The 27,650-nt window shown below is 38.5% G+C and overlaps 1 protein-coding gene across 3 annotated transcripts in view; it reads left to right on the top strand.

Annotated features, from left to right (window-relative positions):
* Nucleotides 1-2,580: 2,580 nt before the first annotated feature.
* Nucleotides 2,581-27,650, top strand: part of MAN1A2 (mannosidase alpha class 1A member 2) — a 187,557-nt gene continuing 162,487 nt past the window's right edge. Inside the window, exon 1 of one of the 3 annotated variants that reach the window (XM_026483649.4) lies at nt 2,581-3,631. In XM_026483649.4, the coding sequence (XP_026339434.1) occupies nt 3,330-3,631 (302 nt within the window). In that variant the 5' untranslated portion in view covers nt 2,581-3,329. The remainder of the gene's footprint in view (nt 3,632-27,650) is intronic. The other 2 variants (XM_057310337.1, XM_048220279.2) reach the window with 2 other exon arrangements.

The following is a 27,650-nucleotide window of genomic DNA, read 5'->3' as shown; positions in this document are numbered from 1 at the left end:
GCATACACACTAAATACATATATACTAAATATATATGCAATTTTTATTACATATATATGTATTTTACAAATATATATGTAATTTTTTACATGCTTTTTTTTTTAAGATTTTATTTATTTTTTTGAGAGAGAGAGAGAGCACGATTAGTGAGAGGTCAGAGGCAGAGGGAGAAGCAGGCTCCCCACTGAACAGAGAGCCCGATGCGGGACTGGATCCCAGGACTCTGGGATCATAGCCTGAGCCGAAGGCAGACACTTAACCGACTGAGCCACCCAGGCGACCCTACAAGCTACTTTTTGATGCTTGTGTAGGATTATAATAAAATAACTGATAGCATCAGTGGCTTTAGAATTGCAGACTGCATTTGAACACCTATGATAACCCCAAATTTAAATAATGATGTTTTTACTCTCGTGAAGGAAAAGTAAATTTTGCAGAAAGGCAAGGGCAAGAAAGAAGGGGCACATATAAGCCTTTTCCAGAAGCTCTGAAGTTGAGCCTGCCAAAGCCACACTAGGTTGTGGCAGGTTTCCTCTGATTGATCTCTCTGTGGTTAATGATTTGATGTCAACTTAGATATTTACTTTTCAAGACTCACATAATTTGCTATATCATTCACAGCTCAATATTTATTTTCCCTCATCTTTTCATGGGAAATAATGACCTCACCAGTAGGAAACCTATGTTTCTTCTCCTTTGGCTTCGGGAGAGGCTCAGCATTAGAAACTTATTCATAAAATTGGCACACTTTATAGAGACACTTCTGGAAGGCAGGGCCTTTCTTATACTTCCTCTTCACAAGTGTCCAACACAAACCTCACTTTGGATTCAGCACACTTTACTGCCAGCATGACTGGGTGAACTCCTGGGAGGGGGCCCTCCCTTGACATTTTTATCTCTGATTTGGTGAAGCATGGTCAACGACAATGACTTCTTTTGTCATATGGTAGATAGTATGCACAGCTTCTGAAAATAGTGCAGACTGCAATGTACTTTGAGTTGTGCCAATGAGCATGAGGATTTTTTTTTTTTTTTTTTGCTTGATTTTTGAGCTAAGACGGTCTTTTTCTCCCCTGCCATTTAAGGGCCTCCTCTCCAATCCCCAGCCATCAGTAAGGACGCATAGAGAGAATGGCAACTTATCTTAATATTAGAATAAAACTTAATGTGAAGTAAGCTGCAAGCGACAATACATTTATAAAACATTTTTTTCGCACTGAATCACAACAGGGTTCTTCTCAGTATTACAGATGAAGGAATCGACTAGATTGTTTCTAAGCCTGAATTTAAACAATATTGCCTTTTTGTGTTTTAGCACCTCATCGATCATACTTTTTTATGGGAGTGGTGGTGGTGAGCAATGAGAGGACTGGAAAACGTATTGCAGAAATTGAATCATGAGGAGGCTGCTTTCATATGGGCTGGTGTGACCCATTCCTCAGAAAGTAAACGTAATGGAAAGGGCAAGCTCGCCATTTTTCACACAGAGCCTGGCACATGGTCGGTGCTACGTACTGATGATCGAGTTTCGGGTGCCCAGCAACGTGCACATGGGCTACATGGAAGAAGTCTGAGATCCCGCCGTTGGGCCCTAAGGACCGACGGTCTATACCAGAAGGCAAGACTCCCACGGAGCCAGATTAAACGCCAGAGCCCGTTAATTCCGCTAAGCCCTAACTGCGGCGAAACCTTCGCGACCGGAGCCCTCCTCCCGCTCTCCAAGGCCGGGTCAATGCCACCAACTGGCGATGAGAAGGCGCCTGGCAGCAGCAAACTTCGCAGACGAGCGAAGGGGGCCACCCGCGCCCACCGCGCGCCCAGACGGCGGCAGCATCAGGCTTCCGGGGGTCGCGCGGGCGGCGGGCAGGCGCTGGAGCCCGCAGCGGCGCGAGGCCGGAGCGCGGGCGGGGCGGGGCCGGGAGCGTGCGCGCGCACCTCACACTCCGGCGCCCGGGGACGCCCACTCGCGAGTCGGGGCGGCAGGCCGGCCCGCGCCATCCACCCCCCTCCTGCACCCCGGGTCCCTTGCAGGCGTGTGCCCAACGGGCGTCGGCCCTCTGCTGCCTGCGCTCTCCGGGCCTACCAGGCAGGGGCCGAGAACCGGGCCGCAGCCCCGCACCGCGTGGACGCGCCGCCTCTCCCGCACCCGCCGCCGCCGCCAGAGCAAGCCGCTGCGAGCGACCGGAGGCGGCGCCGAGGAGGCTCCCACGGCGGCCCGCGGCCGGCGAGGACAGAGACGGAACCGACCTCTGCCCGCCCGAGGCGCGGCCGCTCCTGCGCGCCCGGGGCCGCCGCCTCCCCAGCGCCGAGCGAGGAATGAGCAGGCGCCTGCCCCGGGCTCTCGGACTGAGGGGCCGCGGCTCGGTTTCTTCCCACGCCGCGGAGCCGCGGGGGCCCGGTCACCGCGGCCGGGCGCGGCGGGGTCAGCGGCGGCCTCGTCCGTGGAGCAGGCACCGGGGTTAACTTCGGCGGCGGCGGCGGCGGCGAGCGGGAGGAGGAGCCGGGCGGGGGCGGCCGCCGCGCCTCCCCTCCCCCCGCACACGCCGGGGCTTCTCAGTGGCCGCCCGAGGAGGAAGTTCCGCTCCCCGCCAGACCCGTGCGCTAGCAACAGCGGCGGCGGCGGCTGCTGCGAGGGCGCAGGCATTTGGGGCGCGAATGCCCTTCGCGCCGGCCGTCGAGGGGGCAGCGGCGGAGCTCTCCCCGGAGCCTGGAGCCTGGGGGCGGTGTCGGGAGGCGCGGGCGTGCAAGACCCTCTTCCCGCGACTTCGCCCGGCGCCGCCGCTTCGCCTTCCCGGCGAGGCGGGAGACCTCCCTCCTTCCCTGTTGGCTGACTTCCGAGGAGCCCCTTATTTTTCCACCACCGAGGTGAAGAGGTTCTGGAACCGAAGCATCAGAGGTAGTTAAGTGAACCTTCTGCAACTCCTCGGATCTGGTCAGGCTCCCCTTTGGGGCGGGAGACCACATTGGAGCATCTCGCTGGGGTGCCAGAATGGAAGACCCCACCTTGCATCCTTTCTGCAGTGTTGCTTGCCTCATCTACTCTTAGGAATGAAGAGGAGACTTGTGATAACTCGATGAGGTACTGAAAACCAAATGGCAGAGAAAATACCACAGGACACAAACTAGTGATCGTGTGGGGGCCACACACGTTTCTGAATGTAATTGGACGAGCGTGAAAGAGGTGCCCTATTAAAAAGCACAACAGTCCTTTAAGAGGAGCAAAATTGAGTTTCTCCATTTTTTGCCAAGATTTTGGAGACTGTTCAATGTATTGTACATTTGATATAAGATGAGAACTTTATAAAATATTCTGTCCAAGAGCGTAAACGATGACTACCCCGGCGCTGCTGCCCTTATCTGGACGAAGGATACCACCTCTGAACCTGGGGCCGCCTTCCTTCCCACATCACAGGGCTACGTTGAGACTTTCCGAGAAGTTTATCCTCCTCCTTATTCTAAGTGCCTTCATCACCCTGTGTTTTGGGGCATTCTTCTTCCTTCCAGACTCTTCAAAACACAAACGCTTTGATCTGGGTTTGGAAGATGTGTTAATTCCTCATGTAGATGCCAGCAAAGGGGCTAAAAACCCTGGAGTCTTCCTGATCCATGGACCTGATGAACATAGACACAGGTTTGTTTATTTCAGAAGTTTTGGTATTAACATTTGGCAGAGCAAGGTATGGTTTATTGCATCAAATCTCCCTTAAATTTTTTTTTTTTTTCCAGAAGATGTAATTTTCTCTGAGTCCTTAGAGTTGTAGTTATTTCAAGACTGGTAGCATAAAACTGTGGACTGGAAAGCCTCCTAGAGCCCCATCTGAAGTGCAGTTCCTTTGTTTTATGTAGGAGAAACATTTGCGCTCAGAGGTGTTAGGTCTGATGTGAACAATTGGGAGGTAGGAAAATTTAATCTAAAGAAGTGGTCACATACGCTGCGCCTTTATTTATGAGAATGTGTTGCATTCATAGTGCCACCCTGTGAAATAGACCCATTGAATCCTGACAGTTTCTATGAGTTTGTTCTCTCCCAAAGGGCTCTTATTCTCTAGCTTGTAGTTAAAGATTAGTAGTGAATCTTAGCTTTTTAGGGGCAAACTATGGGCAGAACATACCTGTCCTTATTTTCAGGGAATCTTTTTTGGTGTTCCATATGGAAATCAGTTAAAAAGTATCATTGAATCTTACAGTCATTTACTTTGTGTCTTGTAGCAAGATTTGGTTATGTTTTTAAATTTTTTATTTTTTTTTAAATATGTGGGTTGGAGTGTGTCAAGTAACTTTTGCAATTTGGTTGATGAAAGGGTTCACATGTTTTCAAATTGCCAAATTTGAGGAGAGCTCTTGGGTGAGTATAGCCAAATTAGGATAAAATACGAGCACTAGTGACTATCTCTTTAAATCATTTATGCAATTTGTGTCAAAAGAAGAGTTTGGGAAAGTAGTTTACTTTTCTCAAACCTACATTTTTTTTTTTTGACCTGCTAAATCCCCTCTTTTTCCTGTTAAAATAATTTTTGAGTATGTGAAAAAAACCCATACACTTGAATTCTGTTTTCAACTGACATTAGTTTTAACTTTTTATTAAGCATGACGTTTTGAAATAGCTTAGGTTCACGTGTGAGGCTAAGTTAAATACTTGGGATAATGCAGTGTTGTAATGACAGCTGGTTTTTCCTTTTTCTCAATCTTGTTAATTCATTATTTGCTTCCTGATTCTTTGACTTTTGGCTGAACCTTATGGAGTAGTTACTTCTCAAATTGTTCCAGGCCATTATTTTGTAACTAAATTTGGACTTTTTGCCATCATTTTCAACTTCTGTACTCTTTCGCATCAGTTTCATTTATTTTTTGCCCTTTGCTCTTGTGACTTTGAGAAAAATCTGATGTGATCTGTGAAATATGTTGCTGAAAAATTAACACTGAAAGTACTGTTTTCCTGGAGAAGCTTATTTCCCATGATTTTTATACAAACCGTGATAAATACTTGAAAATAAAGGGCGTTAAGACTGGCTTCAGGTTTCTTTGAGAGCCACACATTAACATTATTTAACTCTTATCATTACATTAATCTGTCGTGTACTAAACAGTTTATATCTTAAGTGTGGCCTAAAGGTTAAAAAATATGCAGTATATGGCAACATTCTAGTTTAAAAACATTCATCAGAAAAATTCTCAGTTAAGTGTAGTTAAAATGTAAGATTTGGGAAGAAAAAAGATTTTTGAGAATACAAGTATGTCCATCTTATTTACATTTTGAAAAAGCCTACTTAGATCTCTTAAACAAGATTTCTTAAATTTATATAATCTGTGAATGCATATGCTTTGTGTATTGCTACCCAAAACTGTTGGGTTCCTGAGTTGGGAGCTTTGGTTGGTTATTGAGTTCTAATAGTAAGGGACTGTGAGCCAGATCGTGAGTTTTGGATAGTAAGAACGCGGGTAGCAAATGATACATGTGAGAATTTATTCAAATCTACTTAGTTCCTAAATTTTGGAAAGCAAGGATTCAAATAGTAAGGGTTAAGATGAAGAGGGATCCCTGTATTACCTCTGTACATATTTCTGTGGTTATATCAGTTTATTTTTGTATTTGCTTGGTATGTTATCGGTTGTTGCTTATCCTATCTGAAAGCACAGTGTGTAGCAATTTCTAACGTGGGCAATGAAATACATTTCAAAATAGAGATCAGTGAGATAGTAAGTTTAAAATATGAGACACAAAACATCAAGCTAATGTAGAAACATTAGCTCATTTAAAAATCATTCAGAAAGATAATATTTTAACAGACCTAGTTGGTGCTAAAATCATACCTAGTTTGGGTGTGGTTGAAAAAAAATCTTGATTTGAAAAATATAGTTTGGTAATTGATTTTGTGTGTATGTAGAAGGGTGCAGGGTAGAAGGATGAGAAACCTTACTTTAATGGATAAGTAATGGAAAATGAATCATGGCCATTATTTCTTATTCACAGTATTTAAGGGGTACTTGTTGAATTGACTTTTCTTTATTAATGAGTTAATTTAGTATTGTGGTTAGGTGCTTAAGTTCTGGAGTCTTGACTGCATGATTTATGCCCTAGTTTGTCACTGATTAGATGTATGATCTTGAAATTTTTAAGCTTTGCCTCAGCTGCTTCCTCTGGATGACATTGGCACTTACTTTACAGATTGTTGTAGTGAATGAGATGGTACATGGAAAGTGCTCAAAATATTTCCTAGTATTCAGTAAGTGCTCAGTAAAGATTAGCAGTTGTTATTGGCGATTATCGTTTTAATTGAATTTTAATTTTGAGACTACTTTAAATACTGTACATGTTTCTGAAAAGTTGGGTACAGATTAATATTTTAAAAGTGTACCCGAACCTTGTTGTCGAAAGGAACATTTTATAACCAAAATAGTTAGCAACAAATGTGTGTTGCCTGTCCTCTGTGTGTCAGGCCCTGCTTTAATGAAGCTTCCCTTCTAGGGGGACGATGGGTGTTAAATAAATACATTTATTTTCAAAGTGTGATAAGTGTTACGAAGCTGTACTCAGTGCTGTCAGAACACATAATGGTGTGATTTGTCCTGTGGATTGGGGTTGTGGGAGGGGGGCAGGCAGTGGGAATGGGGAAGGTTTCATTGAGGAAGCAAAGAATGGCTCAGAGACTTAGAACAAGTAGATCTCTAAGTGAAGTAGAGATGTGGGAAAAAAGTGGTCAAAGCAGAGGATACCACATGTGCAAGAACTCTAAGAAAAAAGCCTGACATCATTGAGGATCTGAGAAATGTTCAGTGTGGCTGGTGTAGAGATCTAGCAGTGTGCGGCTAGGCGAAGAGACGACAAGAGAGGTCAGATTTGGCCTCCTTGTTGTTCAAAAGTATGAACTGCGAGCCTTCACGTATCAGGAGATTTCACATGAAAGTCTGGATTTCTGATTTCTCTTAAAGAATTGGAGGATCTGGCAACACCCAAATCTGTATTTTCAGGTGGCAGCCCTGAGCTGGATCTGGGCAGCAGCTACTCCCTCTAGAGGGGCATGCGCTCTTCATTTTCTGCCACTCAGCTAAGCTGCCAGAGAAGTAAATCTAATGAATCAGCGTTTCACCTGGTTGGTGTTGAGTTGGGAATCCCTGGACAGGATCCTGGAGGGTCTGTAGTCAAGTATTTTGGTCTTTATCCTGAGTACTATGGAAAGTCAGTGAAGGGTTTTCATTAAAGCAAGACAATGACATAATCATTTTTTAAACATTTAAATAATCACTACGGTTGCATTGTAAACACTGGATTGGAGAGGAACAGGAGGAAATGGGAAATTAGGAGAGTCTAGGTCACAGAGGAGATTGGCTTAGACTACAGTGGAGATAATGGAGAAGAAGAGAAATTAGTGGAGAAGAAGAGTTGATTCAAGAGTTGTTAATGTGTTGTTTCACAAAATTGATAGTCGATTGAATATGGGGGCTAAGGTAGGAAGAGGAGGGAGTCCAGGATAACTCCCAGTTTCTGGGTGATATGGCTATGGATTACTGAGAAATATATATCATACAGAATTAATATTTTAATTTATATAATCGATACTACATGAATTTAAGATAAAGTATTTTCATGAAAAAACCTGTATGTTCCCTTCTTTTAGGTGGTTCACAAATAATCCATAGTTTTCAGATGGTAATAATGTAAAGTGCATGGTTTGATGTTGATGACAGTCATTTTTAGCATCTGTGATTTCAAGGTAACCAAAACAGGTATTGGTCATAAAACACTTGTATGTTGTTATAAATATACACTGATATACATGAAGTATCACGTTCACAATTTGTGTACGTAACAGACCTATCTAGTTGAAATTTTTCTTACTAATTTCTTTCATTTTTGAAACTGACATTTGTTTTATATAATGGCATTGCATAAGTGGGCTTTGTGGTTTTGTTTTTTAAACACTTATTTGAATTGCCAGTAAGTTTCATCCTCTAGTCAGGATTTTGTTAGTTTAAGTTGAATACTTGAAGGTATGTTAACTTCTGATAGTTTCCTCAAACAGAAAGAACAGGCTTTGGAGTTAGAAGGACCTAAAGTTGCGTCTTGGTTTTACTAACTAGCTGTGGGACACTGTACTAGAGGTAATCACTGTAACCCTGTGCTGGCCAATGTGTTAGTCACTAATGACACGTCACTTTTGAACTTGAAATGTGTCTAGTCCAGATTGCAGTGTGCGTTAGTGAGTTTTTCAAGATTTTCATGTCATGATTTGCATTTTTTGCTTGATTCAGTTTTGCTTTTTATTGCAAGAGTAGAGATTTTAAATCTCACTATCGTCATTTTAATTTTAATATCCTTCCTTATCTCATCTCTCTTCCATGCCTTTTCCCCCCTTATCCTGTTTTTATGGCATTCTGCTTGTGTTTGGGGGAGCCGCATAATTTTATCCTCTTACGTATGCTGGGCTTTCCCTTGTAATGTATTTACTCTCTTTGGCTCATGGTTATTTTTCCCACTTCCCTTTACTCAGATGTGAATAAAATAATGTCTGTTTGTACTTGATATATGTCAACAGTCTGATGTAGATGCCTTGATTGTATGTGTATATATGTATATAGCTTTTGTTTACTTTTGTTGAGTGAATACCCTTTCCATTTCTGTAGTTGGAGAGCAAGTTGATCTGTGCACCTCTCAGTGTAATTTCCTCTGCTCTTCTGTGATAGTAGCATCTTTAGTCCTCTCAGCTGTTTTGGTGCTAGAGTACATTTTTATGTGATTCCTAAATTCAGAGTACAGTTGGCTGCATGGACAGCTACTGAGATTCTTCTTGTCTTGTCCATTACCACTTAGAAAACAGTTTTTCATTCTGTTTTCCACGCACTTCCCCCATCCTCCAGGAGTTGCTCTCTGACTGAACCTGACTAGTTAGATAATAAGGTAAGAATGGGGAAGAGATGGTGGGGAAAGTCAAGTTCAACAGTGAGTGCTCTGACTGTATGGAGGTCTCTGTCCCATTTTCCTATTGGGACAGACCCTTGGTCTCTGAGATCAGTTATTATTGGAGTAGATGTAAGGCTTGATTCTGTACAATCTAAGTATGGTTATTAGTAAAGAATTCTTCCAAATTGTGACATGGTGGCTCTTATTTCTTTGATAGTCTGAGTTTTCATCATTTTCTGCATCTTTTGTAAGTATTGGTAGTGATTTGGAAGAGGCTGTATTTTGGTACTGCTTACCAGATGACATTTGGTATATTCTTATTTAAAGTCGAATTTTGATCCTAGGCCAAGTGACAGTGACCTTGCTTTTATTGGTTCAGCATTATCAAATCACTGAATATATCAGTATATTTTTAATTCTTCTCAGAAATGAATAAAGTATTAGAATGGTATGGTTAAAATGCAGAATGCCAAGGTATAAGTTCTGATTTTCATGTTGGTCAGTTAGTGTTGGAAATTCCAGGAGATGGTACTCCAGAAGTTGAATGTTAATATATTAATAGCATTTATTGGATCAAGTTAAATGTTTTAAGGAAATCAAATTTGTTCAAGCATTAGTTTGTTTATTTACTTTAAGAGCTATAATAGCCTTTCCAAAATTTCTCTTGGGTTTTGTAAGTGTTCTAGGGCTTTGAAATGTTTCTGTACTCTTATTAATATTTTTGCATTTTCTTATTTTAAAGGACCAAACAATCTAAGAATATTACTTTTAAATTATTAACATTGTCTTATGTAGGTTATATAGTCTCTATGACATGTAGTTTGAAATTAGCTTTTATTTTTTATCAGCATTATTTATTGTAATTCTATGCTTCAGTTACTTGGAGTGATTTGCATTTAATCTTATTTCCTTATAGTGTTTTCTGATCTGCAAGGTTCTTGTTAATATTAATTTATCCATTACAGCTGAGATTGCCCAAATCCACTTAAGGGTTTATTCCCTTACCTCCCCTGTCTGTAGGTAGTGTTTTTCCCATGTACTTTATCTTTCTCATGTATGTCTGTGATTGCATATTTGCAGTCTATTTGCTTACTTCTCTGTCTCACCTAAAAGAGCATGGGCTCCTTGAGGGCAAATAACTGTCTTTAATTTATCTTTATATGTCCAGTGCTTGAAGTACATTTGGCCCTTAATAAAAGTGAATACCTGTTGAATAAATGATGTGTATGGCAAGGTGGCAAATGCCCTAAGAGAAGGTGTAAACAAAACACAAGGAGGTATTGAGAGGTAAGATGCAAAAGTAGGAGGAATGTTGTCTTCCAGTGAAAAGCATAGAGTCTTTCATAAAGGCCCTTTATAAAATTAATTAAAAAAATTAGGGAATAATTCCTATTGGCCCTATCTACAACACACTTATTGCTATAAATGTATCTAAGTTATTTTGCATGCCCCCACATTGAATTTCTCCTTCTTTAGGAATAAAGGAAGAAAACAATGGAGAGCATGTGATAAATGTTTTCATACATTTAAGCTTTAGTCTTTATGTCAGACCTGTAAGTTAGGCATTACTAACCTGGTTTTTACAAATAAAGCTATAAAATTAGATCATGCTGAAAGTTGGCACCTGAGAAATTAAACATCTCCAGTAGTGCCCCCCCACATCCGCAGTTCCACTTTCTTGGTTCATTTACCTGCGGTCAGCCGCACTCTGGAAGCAGATGATCCTCCTTCTGACGTGTGAGGTCAGTAGCAGCCTAATACTAGGTCACAGCGTCTACATTCACCTCATCACATAGGCATTTATCATCACAGTCATCATCATAAGAAGCGGGAGTACAGTAAAATAAGGTATTTTAAGAGAGGGAGGGAGACCACATTCATGTAATGTTTATTAATTGTTCTATTATTATGAATTATCTCTTACTATTACTCATTTATAAATTAAACTTTATCATAGTTATGTATAGGAAAAAATGGTGAAGATAGAGGGTTTGTTACTATCTGTGGTTTCAGGCATCCTTTAGGGGTCTTGGAACTTATCCCCTACAGAGAAGGAGGACTTTTTTTGAAATCAGTAGTACATGGTAAATGTTAATTGATTAACTGGGCAAATGTTTTGTTTACTGTTGTTTGAAAATTATTTAAAAAATAAGCTTATGGTTTGGGGCTGATGCTACATATTAATTGGCCAGGACAATCATTTGCTGTTTTTATTTTCCGTAATTGTGCAGATTCTGTCAGAAAAGTTTATTTTGATTGCCATTGAACCTTTGCTGGAACTTTTTCCTTTTAGAACATGGCTATAAGAAGAATGCACTGGAGATTTATTTACAGATTAGGTTTTAGGATTTATTTTAAGAAAAGTCTCCTTCAGAGGGCATTCATTTCAATGGTCTGTCTTGGAATTATATGTAGTCCAGAAGGAAGACATCATTGTATATTTAAAAGAACAGCAGGCTCAGTGTTAAGAGATAGGGGCTCTAGTTTCAGCGTTGCCCTTACTTGCTGGAGTATATTTAAATAAGCCACTTCACTTCCCTGTGCCTTATTTATGAAATGAGGGAATTGATTGAATCTTTAAAGATTCCTTCCAACTCATACATTGAAATACTAATAATTTCATGAAGTAGGGAACTGAAGAATGTGCAGTAATTTACTTTAAGATATTACACATACTGTGAAAACAAAATGTGTTCCAAACAGGAATTAGCAGTGTCATTTTTATATATAAAAATAAAGGTTAAAAACCATTTCGTATGTGACTGTAATTCACTTCTATAATATTACGATTATTTAATGAAATTTGTACCAATTTAAAAAGTGTCAGTGAATGAAATACTGTTTTATATTCTTTGAAAGTATAATTTATTGGACATTTTTTTGGAACATTTTATGTGCTGGCCCGAGTGAAGGTAATAGGTATATTGACAAAAGTATTTTCAGGTATCATTTTTGAGCCCAGTTAACAATTCCATCTCTTAATTTGCTAAGTCTTTAGGATAGATGCTGTGGAAAACAATGAGTCCCTGAGTAATTCAGGCCGCAGATCTTACTACCCTTGATGCAAAATTTTCTTTGATTTCCTAACCCTAACATTGAGAGATGCCGTTGAAAGTGTCTTTTTCTTTTATCCCCCATACCTTAACAAGAACTTTAGTGACAAGTTATATAATGAGTTAAAGAAACAAAAGGATACGAAGTTGTCTGGAGACTACAAAGAACAAAGTGTATATTGTTTTTCCTTTTACATTTTTGACATTTACGTATTTATAAAATCGACCTCTATCATCCTCTTACGCAGATCTCTTGGCCTCTCCTTTGTGATAATGATGTTACCATTAAAGAATATTGGTCACATTAATTTATTCAGCAAGTGTTTTTGAGTATTTATTACGTGCTGAGCATTATACTAAGTATGGGGATTATAGAAGATTAATTTTGACTTGGACACTACTGAAAAATTTAAATCTTAGATTCAGATATTAACATCATTTTTTTAAGTATGTGTTACCATCTTTGGAGTCAGATTCTATGGGTCTTAGAGATATCGTCTCACCTAAATGAAGCTTGGTGTATGCATTTAGGTCATTGGCATTTTTTGAGGGTTCAGATAGGTTATTGTCTTATCTCTCCTCCTCTCTTTTTTTTCTAATGCATTTATGTCATTTATTTATGCATTTCTGGAATACAGACTGTGTTATCTGGAAGTAAGGTGCAATGTTCTATAGCTTTTCCAGTCAGCATTTAGACTGGCATCTGAAAAAAATATGCCCACCAATTAAGATCTGGCACGACTGTATGTATTTATGTATCTGAAACTCTGTAGATAGCTATATTATGGTTATTTTTGTAAGTTTATTTATAAAGTTATATGTGCATACATGACCTCTTAAATTACTTGGCAGTAAGGTGGCATCTAATACAAGGTCTATATCTGTTTGGTATGTATCTGTTATGCATATAATAATAAATGTGAATAATTTTTCTGTTAATTAACGATCCCATCAATAAACATTTACCTTTTCATGACCTGGATTTTTCCCTGTACTTAACAAGTAGAGTACTTAAAAAGATTGGTAATACCTCGAGTGCAGTGAACATTGAGTGACTGGCTCCTCTTGCACTTAGACTGTTTGTAGGTCTAAATTAATAGAATTTTTGTGAAGAACAATTTGGTAGTATCAACTAATGTAAAGTGCATATTCTTTGATTCAGCACTTCTTCTAAGAACTTATTCTTGGGAAAGCGTGACATCACTGCACCAAGAAATGTTCAGGAATATCCCCTGAAACTATTAACATGACATATTTAAATGATCTGAATGTTTGTCAACAGGGGATTACTTAAATAAATGATAATATATCCCAGTATGTGCATAGTTCTTTTTTTTTTAACCCCCTCCCCATGGATCTTTCTGGTTATTCCCCAAAGCACTACACTGTTTTAATTTCATAGTTTTATGATAGTATGTTTTGATATCTGGTATAAGTTCTCTGTATCATTATTTTTTAAAAGAATTACACGCATACATAAAGGTCTTAACATAATATTAACGTAACTGTACCTGCTATTTAAAATGTTAACATTTTCCTATTTTAGCTGAAAATTACTCTTCTTGAGGCAAACCTCTAGCCTGAGTTTGACATTGTCTTTCTCAAGTGTATGATTTTATACTTCTATAACATATATATATTGATAAAATTATCTATATAAATATAAATGCATAATTACATACTGTTTTGCATGTTCTTAAACATTATATATATCATTCTGCAAGTTCTTCTTTTTGCTCAACATTTTCTTAACAATTTATGTATGTTGATAATTGGGCTGTGGTTCAATTATTTTATTCACTTAGTCCATTTTATGACTTATGATAGTCCATTTTTTCTCCATGGTAAAAACTTAATAATAAAACTACTGAGTTGTAAAGTTGGTGTATCATTGACTCAAAATTTTTTTGCTAAATTGTCTGTAGAGTGGTTATACCAATTTACACTCCTACCTGCATCTTCATAAATCGTGGTATTGTTAGACTTTAAACATCTTTACTAATCTGATGCCAATTTTAGTTTTTATTTCCCTGATTACTAGTGAGGTGGAATTTCTTTTCTTTTCTTTTTTTTTTTTTAACATTTGTTGTTTGGGTTTCCTAGTCTTTGAGTTGCTTGTTCACATTTTTTGTCAATTTTTCTTTTGGGTTTTTCTCCTTTTTCTTATTTGTATGAATTATTTATACATTCTGACTGAATTCTTTGTTATATGCATTACACATATCTTCTTGGAAATGGATGCTTTATTTTATTTTTTATTTTTTTAAAGATTTTATTTATTCATTTGACAGAAATAGAGACAGCCAGCGAGAGAGGGAACACAAGCAGGGGCAGTGGGAGAGGAAGAAGCAGGCTTCCAGCAGAGGGGCCTGTTGTGGGGCTCGATCCCAGAACGCCGGGATCACGCCCTGAGCTGAAGGCAGACGCTTAACAACTGAGCCACCCAGACGCCCCGGATGCTTTATTTTTATACTTCGTTTATGTTTTCTTTAATGTTACAGAAGTTTAAAATTTTAATGTAATTGAAATTGTTAATATTTTTCTTCATGGTATTGCTTTTTGAATTTTGCTTAGGGAATGCTTTAAACCCTGAAATTATAGTGACCTGTATTTTCAATTCTGGCAGTTTTAAAGTTTTGGTTTTCACATCTAGGGATTTAACCTACTACTTGGTTTTGATTTTTGTTTGTGATGAGGTAGGGATTGAGTTTATATTTTTTTGTACAGGTGTCCAGTTTTCCCTGTGCTACTTATTGGAGAATCTGTCTTTCCCCATAGATTTGTAATGCTGTTTTTTTCCATAAAACAATTTTCCATAATTTCCTAGGTTTGTTTCTGGGCTCTCTGTCCTTCTGTGTATTTCTTTTGGATTAGCATGGTGTGCTGTTTTAGTAAGTGTAATAATGAGTGTAGCTTTGCATAAGTCTTGATATCAGGTAATGCTATGGGCCGAATGCTTGTGTCCTCCCCAAATTAACATGTTGAAATCCTGATTTTCAATGAGATGGTATGAGGAGGGTGGAACCTAATTAGGTTTAGGAAGGTAATTAGGTTACGAATGTGAAACCCTCATGAATGGTATTAGTGCCTGTATAAAAACATGTGAGACAGCTTGCTTTCTCTCTCTGCCCATTCCACCATGTGAGGAGTAGGCAGTCTGCAACCTGGAAGAGGGTTCTCACCAGAACTTGACATACTGGCGTCCTGATCATGGACTTCCAGCCTCTGGAACTATGAGAAATACATTTTTGTTGTTCGTAAGCCTCTTACTCTATGATACTTTATTATGGCCGCACAAAGAGAGTTAGGGTGGGTTTTACCTTGTTTGTTAAAATTGTGTTTGCCCTTCTTGGGTCTAAGCTCCTCCATAAATATTTATTTCTTCAATCAAGGTAAATTTTATATAAGATAAAATCAGTCATCTTAAAAATGAACAGTTTAGTGGCATTTAATACATTCACGGTGTTGTGCAATCACCACCTCTGTCTGGTTCCAAAACATTTTCATACCCTAAAAGGAAGCTCCATACCCATTAAGCAGTTACTCCCCACTCACTTTCCCCACCAACTCTTGGCAAACTGCCAGTCTGCTTTCTGTCTCTCAGGATTTACCTATTCTGGTAAGTGTTATGACCCATGTAGTATATATTTAACATAAATGGAATCGTGCTATGTAAGACATTTTGTGTCTGGCTTTTTTCACTTACCGTAATGTTTTGAGACTAATTCATGTTGTAGCATGTGTCAGTACTTCATTCCTTTTTATGGCTGAGTGATACTCCATTGTTTGTATAGACAATTTACAGTTGTTTACGCATTCCTCTGGTGATGGGCAGTTGGACTGTTTCCACCTTTTTGCTCTTGTGAATAGTGTAGCTGTGAACACATGTATACATGTATTTGTTTGAGTACCTGTCTTTAATTCTCTTGGGTATATCCCAAGGAGTGGAACTTCTGGGTCATATGGTAATTCTATGTTTAACTTTTTGAGGAACTGCCAAACTGTTTTCCATGGCAGCTGAATTATTGTACCTTCCCATTAGCAACATCTGAAGGTTCCAGTTTTTCCACATCCATGTCAACATTTAAAAAAAAATTAAATCCATCCTAGTGTGTGTAAAGTGGTATCTCATTGTAGTTTTCATTTGCATTTCTCTCATGATTACTGATATTGAACGTCTTTTCATGTGCTTATTGGCCATCGTGTATCTTTTTTAGAGAAATGTCCACCCAAGTACTTTGCCCGTTTAAAAAAAATTGGGTGGTTTGTCCTTTTGTTATTGAGTGGTAAGACATATCTTCTGGATACTAGATCCTTATCACATTGATGGTTTGTGAGTATTTTCGCCCTTTCTGTAGATTATCTTTCACTTTCTTGAAAATGTTCTTTCATGTAAATAGTTTTTAATTTTGATGAAGCCCAGTTTATTTTCTTTTGTTGCTTATGCTTTTGGTATCATATTTAAGAATTTATTACCAAGATTTACTCTTGTTTTCTTAAGACTTTTACGATATTAACTTTTATATTTAGGTTGCGGATCCATCTTGACTTTTGGTGTATGGTGTGAGAAAGGGGTCCAACTTCATTATTTTGCATGTGGCTCTCAGTTGTTTCTGCACCATTTGTTGAAGAAACTTCCCCCCCCCCCAATTGAATAGTATTGGCACCCTTTTTGAAAATCAATTGGCTGTACTAGTATGAGTCTATTTCTGGACACTCAGTTCTGTTCCTTTTTAATCTATATATGTTTGTCTTATGCCAGTACCACACTGGTTTTTTTTTTTTTTTTTAATTACATAGCTTATACCCATTTAGTTTCACATTATCACAAAAAGTAAATCATTATTATCTAATATACAAAAAATCAAATAATGGACCTTGTGTTGGCATCAGTCATAGGTATAAAAGGCCATTTGGTCAGAGCTTAATAGGACTTAAAGTACTCTAAAAATGTACATACGTTTTAGAGAGAATGGGGATGAGGGAAGAAGAGGGAGAGCAATCAGAAAGAATCAGAGATGCAGACAGAAGAAGAGACATTATTTTAAATAGGTATCTCATGATTCTGCACCACTGGATTTGCACACACCTCACATGCAAGAGAATATAATGCAATATAATCTGGAAAATGCATTCAGAGATAGGAATTCATGACCTAGAATAGTACCACACTATTTTGGTTACTGAACCTTTGTAGCAAGTTTTGAAATTGGGAATGTGAGAGCTCCAAACATTGTTATTCTTCTTCAGAATTGTTTTAACTATTTGGAGCCACTTGTAATTCCTTATGAATTTGAGGATCTGCTTTTCAGTTTTCAACAGCAAAAACAGCTGTTGGAATTTTGATAGGGATTTTGTTGAATCTGTAGATTGATTTGGGCAGTCTTATCATTTTAACAATATTAAGTCTTCCAATCCATGACCATAATGTATCTTTCCATCATTTACGTCTTCTTCAGTTTCTTTCAGCAGTGTTTGTAGTTTTCGGTGCACAAGTATTTCACCTCTTTAGTTAAATTTATTCCTAAGCATTTAATTATTTTGTATGCTATTATGGATGGAATTATTTTCTTAATTTCTTTTTTTGGATTTTTCATTTGTGATATATAGAAACATAACTGACTTTTGTGTGTTGAGCTTGTGCTCTCAATTTTACCGACTTTATTTGTTATTTCCAGTAGTCATTTTGTGGATTCTTGGGGGATTTTCTGTACATATAGGATCTTGTCATCTGTGAATAGAGATAGTTTTACTTCTGCCTTTCCAACTTGGATGCCTTTGATTTTTTTTTTCTTGCCTAATTGCTCCGGCTAGAACTTTATGGTATAATATTGAATAGCAGTGGTGAAAGTGGGCATCTTTGCCTTATTCCTGATCTTGGGGGGAAAGCTTTTAGTCTTTCACCACTGAGTATGATGTTAGTTGTGAGGTTTTGTTAAGTGCCCTTTATCATGTTGAGGGAAGTTTCTTTATATTCCTAGTTTGCTGTATGTTTATCATGAGAGGGTGTTGGATTTTGTCAAATGCTTTTTCTGCATCAGTTGAGTTGATCATGTATTTTATTCCCTTTGTTCCATAAATGTGTTGTTTTACATTTTATGATTTTCTTGTGTTGAACCACGTTTTCATTTCTGGGATAAAATCTGCTTGCTCATAGTATGTAAAATCTTTTTAATATGCTGTTGGGATTAGTTTGCTAGCATTTTGTTGAGGATATTTTTATCTATATTTCTAAAGGGTATTGATCTGTAGTTTTCTTGTGGCATCTTTGTCTGGCTTTGATATCAGGGTCATGTTGGCTTCATGGAATGAGTTAAGAAGTGTTCTTGCCTCTTCTATTTTTTTGGAAGAGTTTGAGGAGGATTGGTGTTAATTCTTTAAAAATGGTAGAATTCACTCGTGAAACCATCTAGTCCTGGGCGTTTCTTTGTTTGGAGGTTTTTGGTTCCTGATTCAAGATCCTTACCTGTTACAGGTCTGTTTAGATTTTCTGTTTCTGCTTGAGTCACTTTTTGTAGTTTGTGTGTTTCTAGGAATGTGTCCAGTTCATCTAAGTTTTCTAATTTGGTTGTGTATACTTGTTTATAGTACTGTCTTTTAATCTTTATTTCTGTAAGGTCGGCAGTAATGTCTCCATTTTTATTTCTGATTTTAGTTATTTACATCATCTTTGTTCTAGCTGTTGTTGAAAGTGGAGTACGGAAGTCTCCAACTATTATTGTAAAATTGCCTGTTTCTTCCTTCAGTCCTATTCATGCTTGCTTCATATATTTTGGGGTTCTGTTGTTTGGTGTTTATAATTATTACATAAATGTTTATAATTGCTACATCTTCTTGATGAATTGATACCCATAAGTATTTTAGAATTAGGTTGTCAAGATCCCATCCTCTTGCTTTCCAGTCTCCCTTTAGTACTGCTTATTGGTTGAACCTAGTAGGAAGCCCATTGATAAAAGAGATAATTTGCAGAGTCTAAGCCCCAGCATCATGAAGGAAAGCGTAGAAGAGTAGATTTGGAATTGAAGATTTGGGTTTACTCACTGTTGCTATCTGCCTTCCTTGTTTTTAGTGTATGGACTTTAAAAAAAATATTTATAAAGATTTTATTTTTATTATTTATTTGAGAGAGAGAGCATGGGCAGGGAGAGGGAGAAACAGTTTCCCCCTGGGCAGGGAGCCTGATGCAGGGCTTGATCCCAGGACCGACCCTGAGAGGAGAGCCTGAGCCGAGGGCAGACACCTAACTGACTGAGCCACCCAGGCACCTCTTTTAGTGTATGGACTTTAATTAGGTCCAGATGAGGAGTGAGTGGAGCAGTCTATGAGGGGCCTCTTTTTTTGTAGACTTGGAGTTAAATAGCCATTTCACCTTAGGCAAAACGGATCCCTTTTGGGATGGGCCTTTTCTCTGGAGAGCCTTGTGGTCTCCCTCAGGTGATGGTTTTGAACTGGGCAGGTGATCAGGAGGACCTCGTCACAGGAGTGACTGAGGCAGGCCCTTTTAGTGTATGCTAGAAGTTATAGCAGTTGGCAACTCAGGCATGTGAATGGCTTTGCAGAAAGGCAGGCTATGTAGGTTAGTGCTTTGCCAAGTCCCAGGTCTCTTCCCAAATCCCTGATAGTACTTTCTATATCAGTGAGTAATAGTAACTAGTAATTATGGGTTGGTTGACTGCTTTCCTGCTTTCCAGCTTGTTCTCATTTATACCATATTCAGAATAACTTGGGAGTTTTAAGCAATAGGTGGAACTCCTCTGTTTTTCAGTGGTGGTGGTAGGTCAGAATTTTTCATTCTACAGTGGTTGGAATTGCCTTAGCAACAATTTGAGAGTTAGTGAGTCAAAGGCATGAGCTTAGGTCGCAGTCCCAGAATATCTCTTCAGTCTGCATTAAAAATTTAGAGTAGAGGAATTTTGGATACAAACAGTGGGAACCAAGTATAATGCATGTTTCAAAAGGTATTTATTGGAAGGATATTGGTTGGCTTTCAGAATTGATATAAAGGCTTGAGAACTAGTTTTAGAAAATAGGTATTAAAGGAAGCTAGGTATGCAGAACCATAGTGACGGTTAAGAAACAGTGTACCACTGTCGGTGCTGCAGATCATTGAGCACTGGTTATGGCTTTGTTACCTTTGACCCTGGATCTACTTCCTGAGTTATTTCTAAAATTGAGTCCTTGTTTCTTTATGTCACTTACGTCAGCTCTGAGTCCCAGCCAGAGCATCTGATTGTCTAAGTGTGGGTAATAGGCTCTTGTCTTGTTAGAGGATAGAAAGACAAACTATTTTGAACCTTCTGGCTCCTATAGGGAGAGAAGGGATTCTGCATTCAGTATAGTGGTGAATTCCTCAATTTAGATAAGGGATTACATATTAACATGTTAAGAAACATAAAGTAAATTGAAAACTAAGTTTTATTACAGTGACTTGTATTATAGTTGGGGATGAAATTCTTACTTGTGCTGTGCTATTTAGAAATGTAGATATAAACAGTCTTTCTAGACTCTACCCTTTCAATACTTTCTGTGCAGTGGTTTAAAACAAGGGCCAGTATTCTCCCCTTAGAGGGTTGGAAACATGGGGGCATTTTTTGCTTGTCACACTGATTGGAAGGGTAGCATTTACTGGCATTTAGTGGATGGGGACCAGGAATCCTCACCACTACAGTGCCCTGGTATTCTGCACAACAAAGAATTGAATTATCTTGCCCCAAATGCGCATAGTGCATTTGAGAAACACTGGATTATATGGATTATCTTAATGAAGGGCTGCAAATTATTACTGGCCTCTTTTACTTCACTGTCTGCACCCTCTACTTTGAGCTTTATTTTTTACTTCCTTGCTTTGCTTCTTGGTACTTTCTTTAGTTCAGGGACTTTATTCCTTTTCAAGCCAAAAAAATAAAAAATAAAATCTTCAACACCACATATAAAGATTAACTCAAAGTGGATCAAAGACCTAGTGTAAGAGCTAAAACTATGAATCTCTTAGAAGAAAACTTAGGGGATAAGCTTCATGACACAGGATTTGGCAATGATTTCTTGGATAGGACACCAAAAACACAGGCCACAGAGAAAAAATAGGTAAGTTGGACTTCATTAAAATTAAAAACTTTTGGGGGTGCCTGGCTGGCTCAGTTGGTGGAGTGTGTGACTCTTGATCTTGGGGTCGTGAGTTCAAGCCTCACAATGAGTGTAGAGATTATGTAATAAAATCTTTAAAAACTAAAAACTGGGTTATCATTAGTTTGTGGACTTCAAGGCTTGGAGCTGAGGATGGGGTGGTGTCTAAGTGTATGTGGGGTACCATAACAAAATACCAGAGTGGATGGCTTAAATAACAAATTTATTTCTCATAGTTCTAGAGGCTAGAGAGTCCAAGATCAAGGTCCAGTAGGATTTGGTTTCAGGTGAAGACTCTTTTCCTGGCTTGCAGGTGGCTGCCTCCTTGCTGCGTCCTCACATGACCTTTTGTGCTTAGGGTAGGACTGGAAGGGTTAGTAGAGGAGAAAAGAGAGAGATTTCTCTCTCTCCTTATAAGGCCTCTAATCCCATCATGAGGGCCTCACCCTTATGCAGTCTAAACCTTGATTACTTCCCAAACGCCCCAAACTCCCCAAATGCCCCCGTCTCCAAATACTATCATGTTCAGGGTTAGTTTCAGCATACAAGTTTTTAGGGATACAAACATTCAGTCTATGTGAATTTTTAGAGACACATTCATTTCTAAGAGATAGTGCCTTTGGGAGAAACCAAATAAACTTAGACCACATAAACAAGTTGTCAGTTTGAAGAGGCTAGGTGGAGAAGGGGAGGAATGAGCCAAGAGAAAAATTAGAGAAACAAGAAGAGAAGGAAGGTTCAAAACTAGAAAATGGGAAGGCAGAGCTTACCAGGAACGAAGAGAAGTGGCTACAGCATTTGTTCCTGAATCTTATGTTTCAGGTGTAGGCAGGGGGTACTTGGTAAAGATGCTTATGGTGAAAATAGCAGCTTTGGGCCAGGGGCTGCACTAAACTCTGAATGGATAATGTTTCACTCCACAGGAAAATAATGAGTAATTTAACAAAACTTTTTCAAAAAGAGCATTTATTTATTTAAAAGTTTTTGTTTATTTATTTGACAGAGAGAGAGACAGCCAGTGAGAGAGGGAACACAAGCAGGGGGAGAGAGAGAGGAAGAAGCAGGCTCCCAGCGAGGAGCCTGGTGTGGGGCTCGATCCCAGAATGCTGAGATCACGCCCTGAGCCCAAGGCAGACGCTTAACGACTGAGCCATGCAGGCGCCCCTCAAAAAGAACATTTAGAGTAAACTCTCTTTATGTCTTCACAGATGACCTATTGGACCTACAATTTTGTTTTGAACACATGATTTCTCTCTCTCTTTCTCTGTTTTTAATTTAAGTATAGCTGACGCACAGTGTTACATTAGTTTCAGGTGTACAACATAGTGATTATGTGTAGCTGCCATCTGTCAGCATACAGTGCTATTACAGTACTATTTACTACATTCCTTATGCTGTACCTTTCTTTCATCCCGGTGACTTATTCCTTCCATGGCCGGAACCTGTACCTTCCACTCCACTTCATCAATTCTCTCCATCCCCCATCCCTCTCCCCTCTGGCAGTCACCAGTTCTCTGTATTTATGGGTCTGTTTCTGCTTTTTTTGTTTGTTTGTTTTGTTTTTAGGTTACACATATGAGTGAAATCATATAGTATTTGACTTTCTCTGTCCGACTTATTTCACTGAGCATAATACCTTCTAGGCCCATTGATGTTATTGCAAATGGCAAGATCTCATTTTTTTATGGTTGAGTAATAGTCCATTGTATATGTATACTACATTTATGCATTTATTTATTCATGGTTACTTAGGTTGCTTTCATATGTTGGTATTGGAAATAATGCTGCAGTAAACATAGGGGTGCATATATGAATTGATGATTTCTTATAATCAGTCTAGCATATTAGTGTTGTCTCTGGCCTCTCTCCATTTACTGGTTACTTTTTGATGATTATGTTTTTTTGGGGGAGAGTATCTTTATAATAATCAGAAAACCATCAACTTTTATTCTTTCTACATTTTTAGCCAGTTAAAAGGACTACTTAAAATACTAAGTTACTTTCTAAGACAAAAGAACATTATGAAATAAAAGTCTTATAAAATATTGAAGCTGAAAGAAAGAAGAGGCTGGGAATTACTATGTGCATAATAGTTTTTTCTTTTTCTTTTGAGTTTTATACCCGTTTACAGTTTCTGATTCATTGCAGGATGGGCAGGCTTTGTTTTATTTAGAACCGCTATCTTGGAGTAGAGATTTTGCTATTTCTTTGTTATATATTTCTAAATGATAAGAACACACTTTGAATTTCTTGTAAGGTTTGTTTTATTATGAATTTTTGCATATGTGGTTTGGCTGTGCGTCTGCACTGTCTGTGCTTAGATTTTAATCTCGGTATAGCAAAACCTAAAGGAAGAGAAGTAAATTGACAAATGTGTGGTTTTTTTGCCTTCAGAATAAATCATAAAAATTGGTTGGGTTAAAAACGAGATACGTGAGAGAGATGGTAATCAAAATGATCACATGAAGGAAACTTAGCACTATATTGTAGAGGGATGAGATAGTGTAGATCAACATAGGTGATCAGCATGAAACAACAGGATCTGAGAAACATGAAAGTTAAGGTGGCTTTCCATGTGATCATTCATTCATTCGTTTATTCATCAAGTATTTATGGGGTACTGTGTTTCAAACAGTGGGAATATAACATGGAGTAAGATAATGCCCTAAACTTAAAAAGCTTAACAAACTTACAGAAAAATGATAAATATGAAAATAAGATTTATAAATAAAGGGCTATGGGAAGAGTGATGTTAGCATCGTGGTTGCATAAGATGTCCCTCATTTTTGTCCCCCACCACATACAACAGTATTTCAGCATCTATCCATGAACAAAAATGCCTTTTTGGGGGCTTTGCAATCAGCACTATACACCAAAGGACCCAGGAGGAGTCTGGCCCACCCATGCATCAGATGATAGGCAAACAGACCTCTGTCCTGGCTGTGGACCCTGCAGACTGGTCTGTGACCTGGCTCTAGCCTTTTTCAGCTGCAGTCTGAAGCTCCTAGAGAACACTGAGACATTCAACCAGGGATAAGAGAGCCTTGGTGGGCATCCAGGTTTCTAGAAGAGAAGTTCCAGCATTCTGTGGGAGCAAAAAAATATGAGTTTGGACTCATTGGAGTGGGTAAAAGGAACACCTTGGCCTTACATGAATCAGCCCTCCCCCAAATTAGTACAGCTTCGGACCAGAGCCCATCTCAGCCCATGATTTCTCCCATGGGGGAAAGGCAGAATGGGTAAGTGGACATCCAGTTTCCCCAGCTATGCTGGATGCTGCCAAAGAGGCGCATTTCTCTCTCATCCTATCTAGAATACTAAATTGGGAGCTCCCTGGCTGAGATGTGAGAAAAGACTGGGATAGCAGCAGATAGGACTCTTGTACATTCAAGGGATGTAGATTCTCTTAACTGCCTCATGGGCTCCCACCAAGAAGCTCACCCCTGAGTTGCTGGAAAAGCCTTACCTGTAGATTCCCTTACCTGGCCCATGGGCATCCTCAGCATCCCCTGTGTCTTACTCGCACATCCTCCCACTCTGCAGCCAGGTCTTTGTACTGCTGAAGAGAGCACAAACTTGTGGGGTAGTGCCACCCTTAGGAAAATAAAAGAGGCAGTCGGCACTCCACCTGGTATATTGTAAGATTGAGAAAAGGCGTGCAAAATAGAAAATTCTGCCACAAATGGGAACAAGAAGTATGCAGGTGTATCCATAGAAAGTCTGAGAAAGCCTTAGAATTTCTAACAGGGCTGATGGAAGGTATTTCTTCTCCCCAGAAACCAGTTGGTAAAGACTAGAGGAGGTAACTGATACTTCAGCTGCAAAGAGAGCAATGCAAAAACTCCCAAAGAACATGAAGAACCATGGAAAAACGACACCACCAAGTGATCACAATAGACTTCCATTAACTAAACCCAGAGACATGGAGATCTATGAATAACGGATAAAAGATTCAGAATAGCTGTTTTCAGGCAAGTCAGTGAGCTATGAGAAAACACAGAGAACAAAATTGAACAAAATCGGTACATGAGCAAAGTGAGAAGTTAAAGAGATAGAAATCATAAGGAAGAACCAAATTCTGGAGCTGAAGAATTTCATGAAGAAAGGAAGAATGCAGTAGAGAGAATCAGTATCAGAGTGGACCAAGCAGAAGAAAGATTCTGTGACATAGAAGACAGAAACTTTGAAATTATACAGGCAGAGGAAAATAAAGAAGAAAGATGAGAAAGAGTGAAGAAAACCTATGTGTTTGGGATACTACCAGAAGAACCAATTTGCAAGTTATTTACAGAAGAAGAGAGGGAGAAGGGGGCAGAATACATATCCATTTCAAATGTACACAAAACATTGTCCAGGATAGATCCTATGGTAAGTCACAAACCAAGTCTTAATAAATTTAAGAATATTGAAATCATACCAGGTATCTTTTTCAATAACAGTGGTCTGAAATTAGGAGTCAATTACAGGTCAGAAGCTGGAAAATTCATAAATATGTTGAAATTCAGCAACACTTGAACAATCAATCAGTGGATTGAAGAAGTCCAAAAGGAAATCCAAAAATATCTTGAAACATATGAAAATGGAAACACAACATACTAAAACTTATGGGATGCTGCAGAAGCAGTTCTGAGAGGTAAGTTTATGGTGATAAACCTGTATATTAAGAGGAAAAAAGAGTTTTTAAATAAATAGGCTAAATTTAAATCTCAAGAAACTAAGAAAAAAGAAAAACAAATGAAGCCTAAAGTTAGCAGAAAGAGGAAATAAAATGATCAGAGCAAAGGAATTGAAATGGAGACCAGAAAACCATTAGAAAAGATCAACCAACGTAAGAGCTGTGTTTTTGAAAAGATAAAATGGACAAGCCTTTAGCCATACTGCTAAGCAAAAGAGAAGGCACAAATAAATAAAATCAGAAATTAGAGAGGACACAACTGATACTGCAGATATACAAAAGATAAAAGAGTAATAAGAACATATAAATGCCAACAAATTGGATAACCGAGAAGAGATTGGTAACATCCTGGAAACATACACCTTATCAGGTCTGAATCATGAAGAAAGAGGAAATTAAATCAGTGATTAAAAAAAAAAAAAGAAAAGCCCAGGACCATAGGGTTTTGTGAACTCTAGCAGACATTTAAGGAAAAATTAATACCATTCCTTCTCAAACTCTTCAGAATATTGAAGAAAAGGGAGTACTTCCAAACTCATTTAATTAGACAAGCATTATCCTGATTTCAAAACCAGACACGGGCACTCCAAGTATAGAAAACTGCAGGCCACTATCCCTGATGAAAAAGCTGCAGAAATCTCAATAAAGTATTAGCAAACCAAATTCAGCCTCACATTAAAAGTATCATATACCATGATCAGGTGGGATTTGTTCCTGGGATGCGAAGATGGCCCCAAATATGCAAATCAATATATGTGATACACTGCATTAATAGAATAAAAGATAAAAGTCAGATGATCATCTCAATAGATGCAGAAAAAGCATTTGACAAAATACAACATCCTTTCATGATAAAAACTAGCAATAAATTGGGTATAGAAGGAACATACCTCAGCATAATAAAAGCCATATATGGTAAGCCCATAGCTATCATCATATTCAACAGTGAACGATTGAAAGCTTTTCCTCTAAGATAAGGAATAAGGCAAGAGTTCACTCACTCTCATCACTCCTATTCAACATAGTACTGGAAATTGTAGCCAGGGCAAGCAGGCAAACTAAAAGTCATCCAAATTGGAAAGGAAGAAATATAATTGTCTTTGCAGATGATGGGATCTTATGTATAGAAAACCCGTAAAGACTCCACCATAAAAAACTGTTAGAAATAATCAGCAAATTCAGTAAAGTTGCAGGATATAAAATAAACGTGGAGAAATCAGTTATGTTTCTATACACTAATAAACTATCTGAAAAAGAAGTAAAGCAATCCCATTCACAATAGCATCAAAAAGAATAAAATACTGAGGAATAAATTTAACCAAGGAGGTGAAAGATCTGTTAATGAAAACTACAGAACTTTGATAAAAGAGATTGGGGAGATACCCCTGCTCATGGATTGGAAGAATTAATACTGTTAAAATGTCCATACTACCTCAGGCCATCTATAGAGTCAGTGTAATCCCTGTCAAAATTCCACTGGCATTTTTCACAGAATTAGAGAAAACAATCCTAAAATTCATAGAGAATCACAAAAGACCTGAATAGCCAAAGCAGTCCTGAGAAAGAAGAACAGAGCTGGAGACATCACACTTAACTGACTTCAGACTATACTATAGAGCTATAGTAATCAAAACAGTATGGTCCTAGCATAAAAAATAGACACATAGACAAATGGAACAGAATCAAGAGAAATAAACCCTCATGATATTTGACAAGGGAGTCAAGAATATTCCACGGGAAAGGATAGTCTCTTCAATAAATGGTGTGTTGGGAAAACTTGATAACCACATATATCACTTATAAAATGGACTTATACCACTCGTAAAATTAACTCAAAGTGGACTGTAGTCTTAACCGTAAGACTTTGAACAGTCAGACTTGTAGAGGAAAGTGGGAAAAG

The sequence above is a fragment of the Ursus arctos genome, unplaced genomic scaffold, assembly GCF_023065955.2.
Source record: "Ursus arctos isolate Adak ecotype North America unplaced genomic scaffold, UrsArc2.0 scaffold_12, whole genome shotgun sequence".
In the NCBI taxonomy this organism is placed as follows: domain Eukaryota; kingdom Metazoa; phylum Chordata; class Mammalia; order Carnivora; family Ursidae; genus Ursus; species Ursus arctos.
The sequence above is the reverse complement of the archived record's forward strand: the minus strand, read 5'-3'. Positions and strand labels throughout refer to the sequence as shown.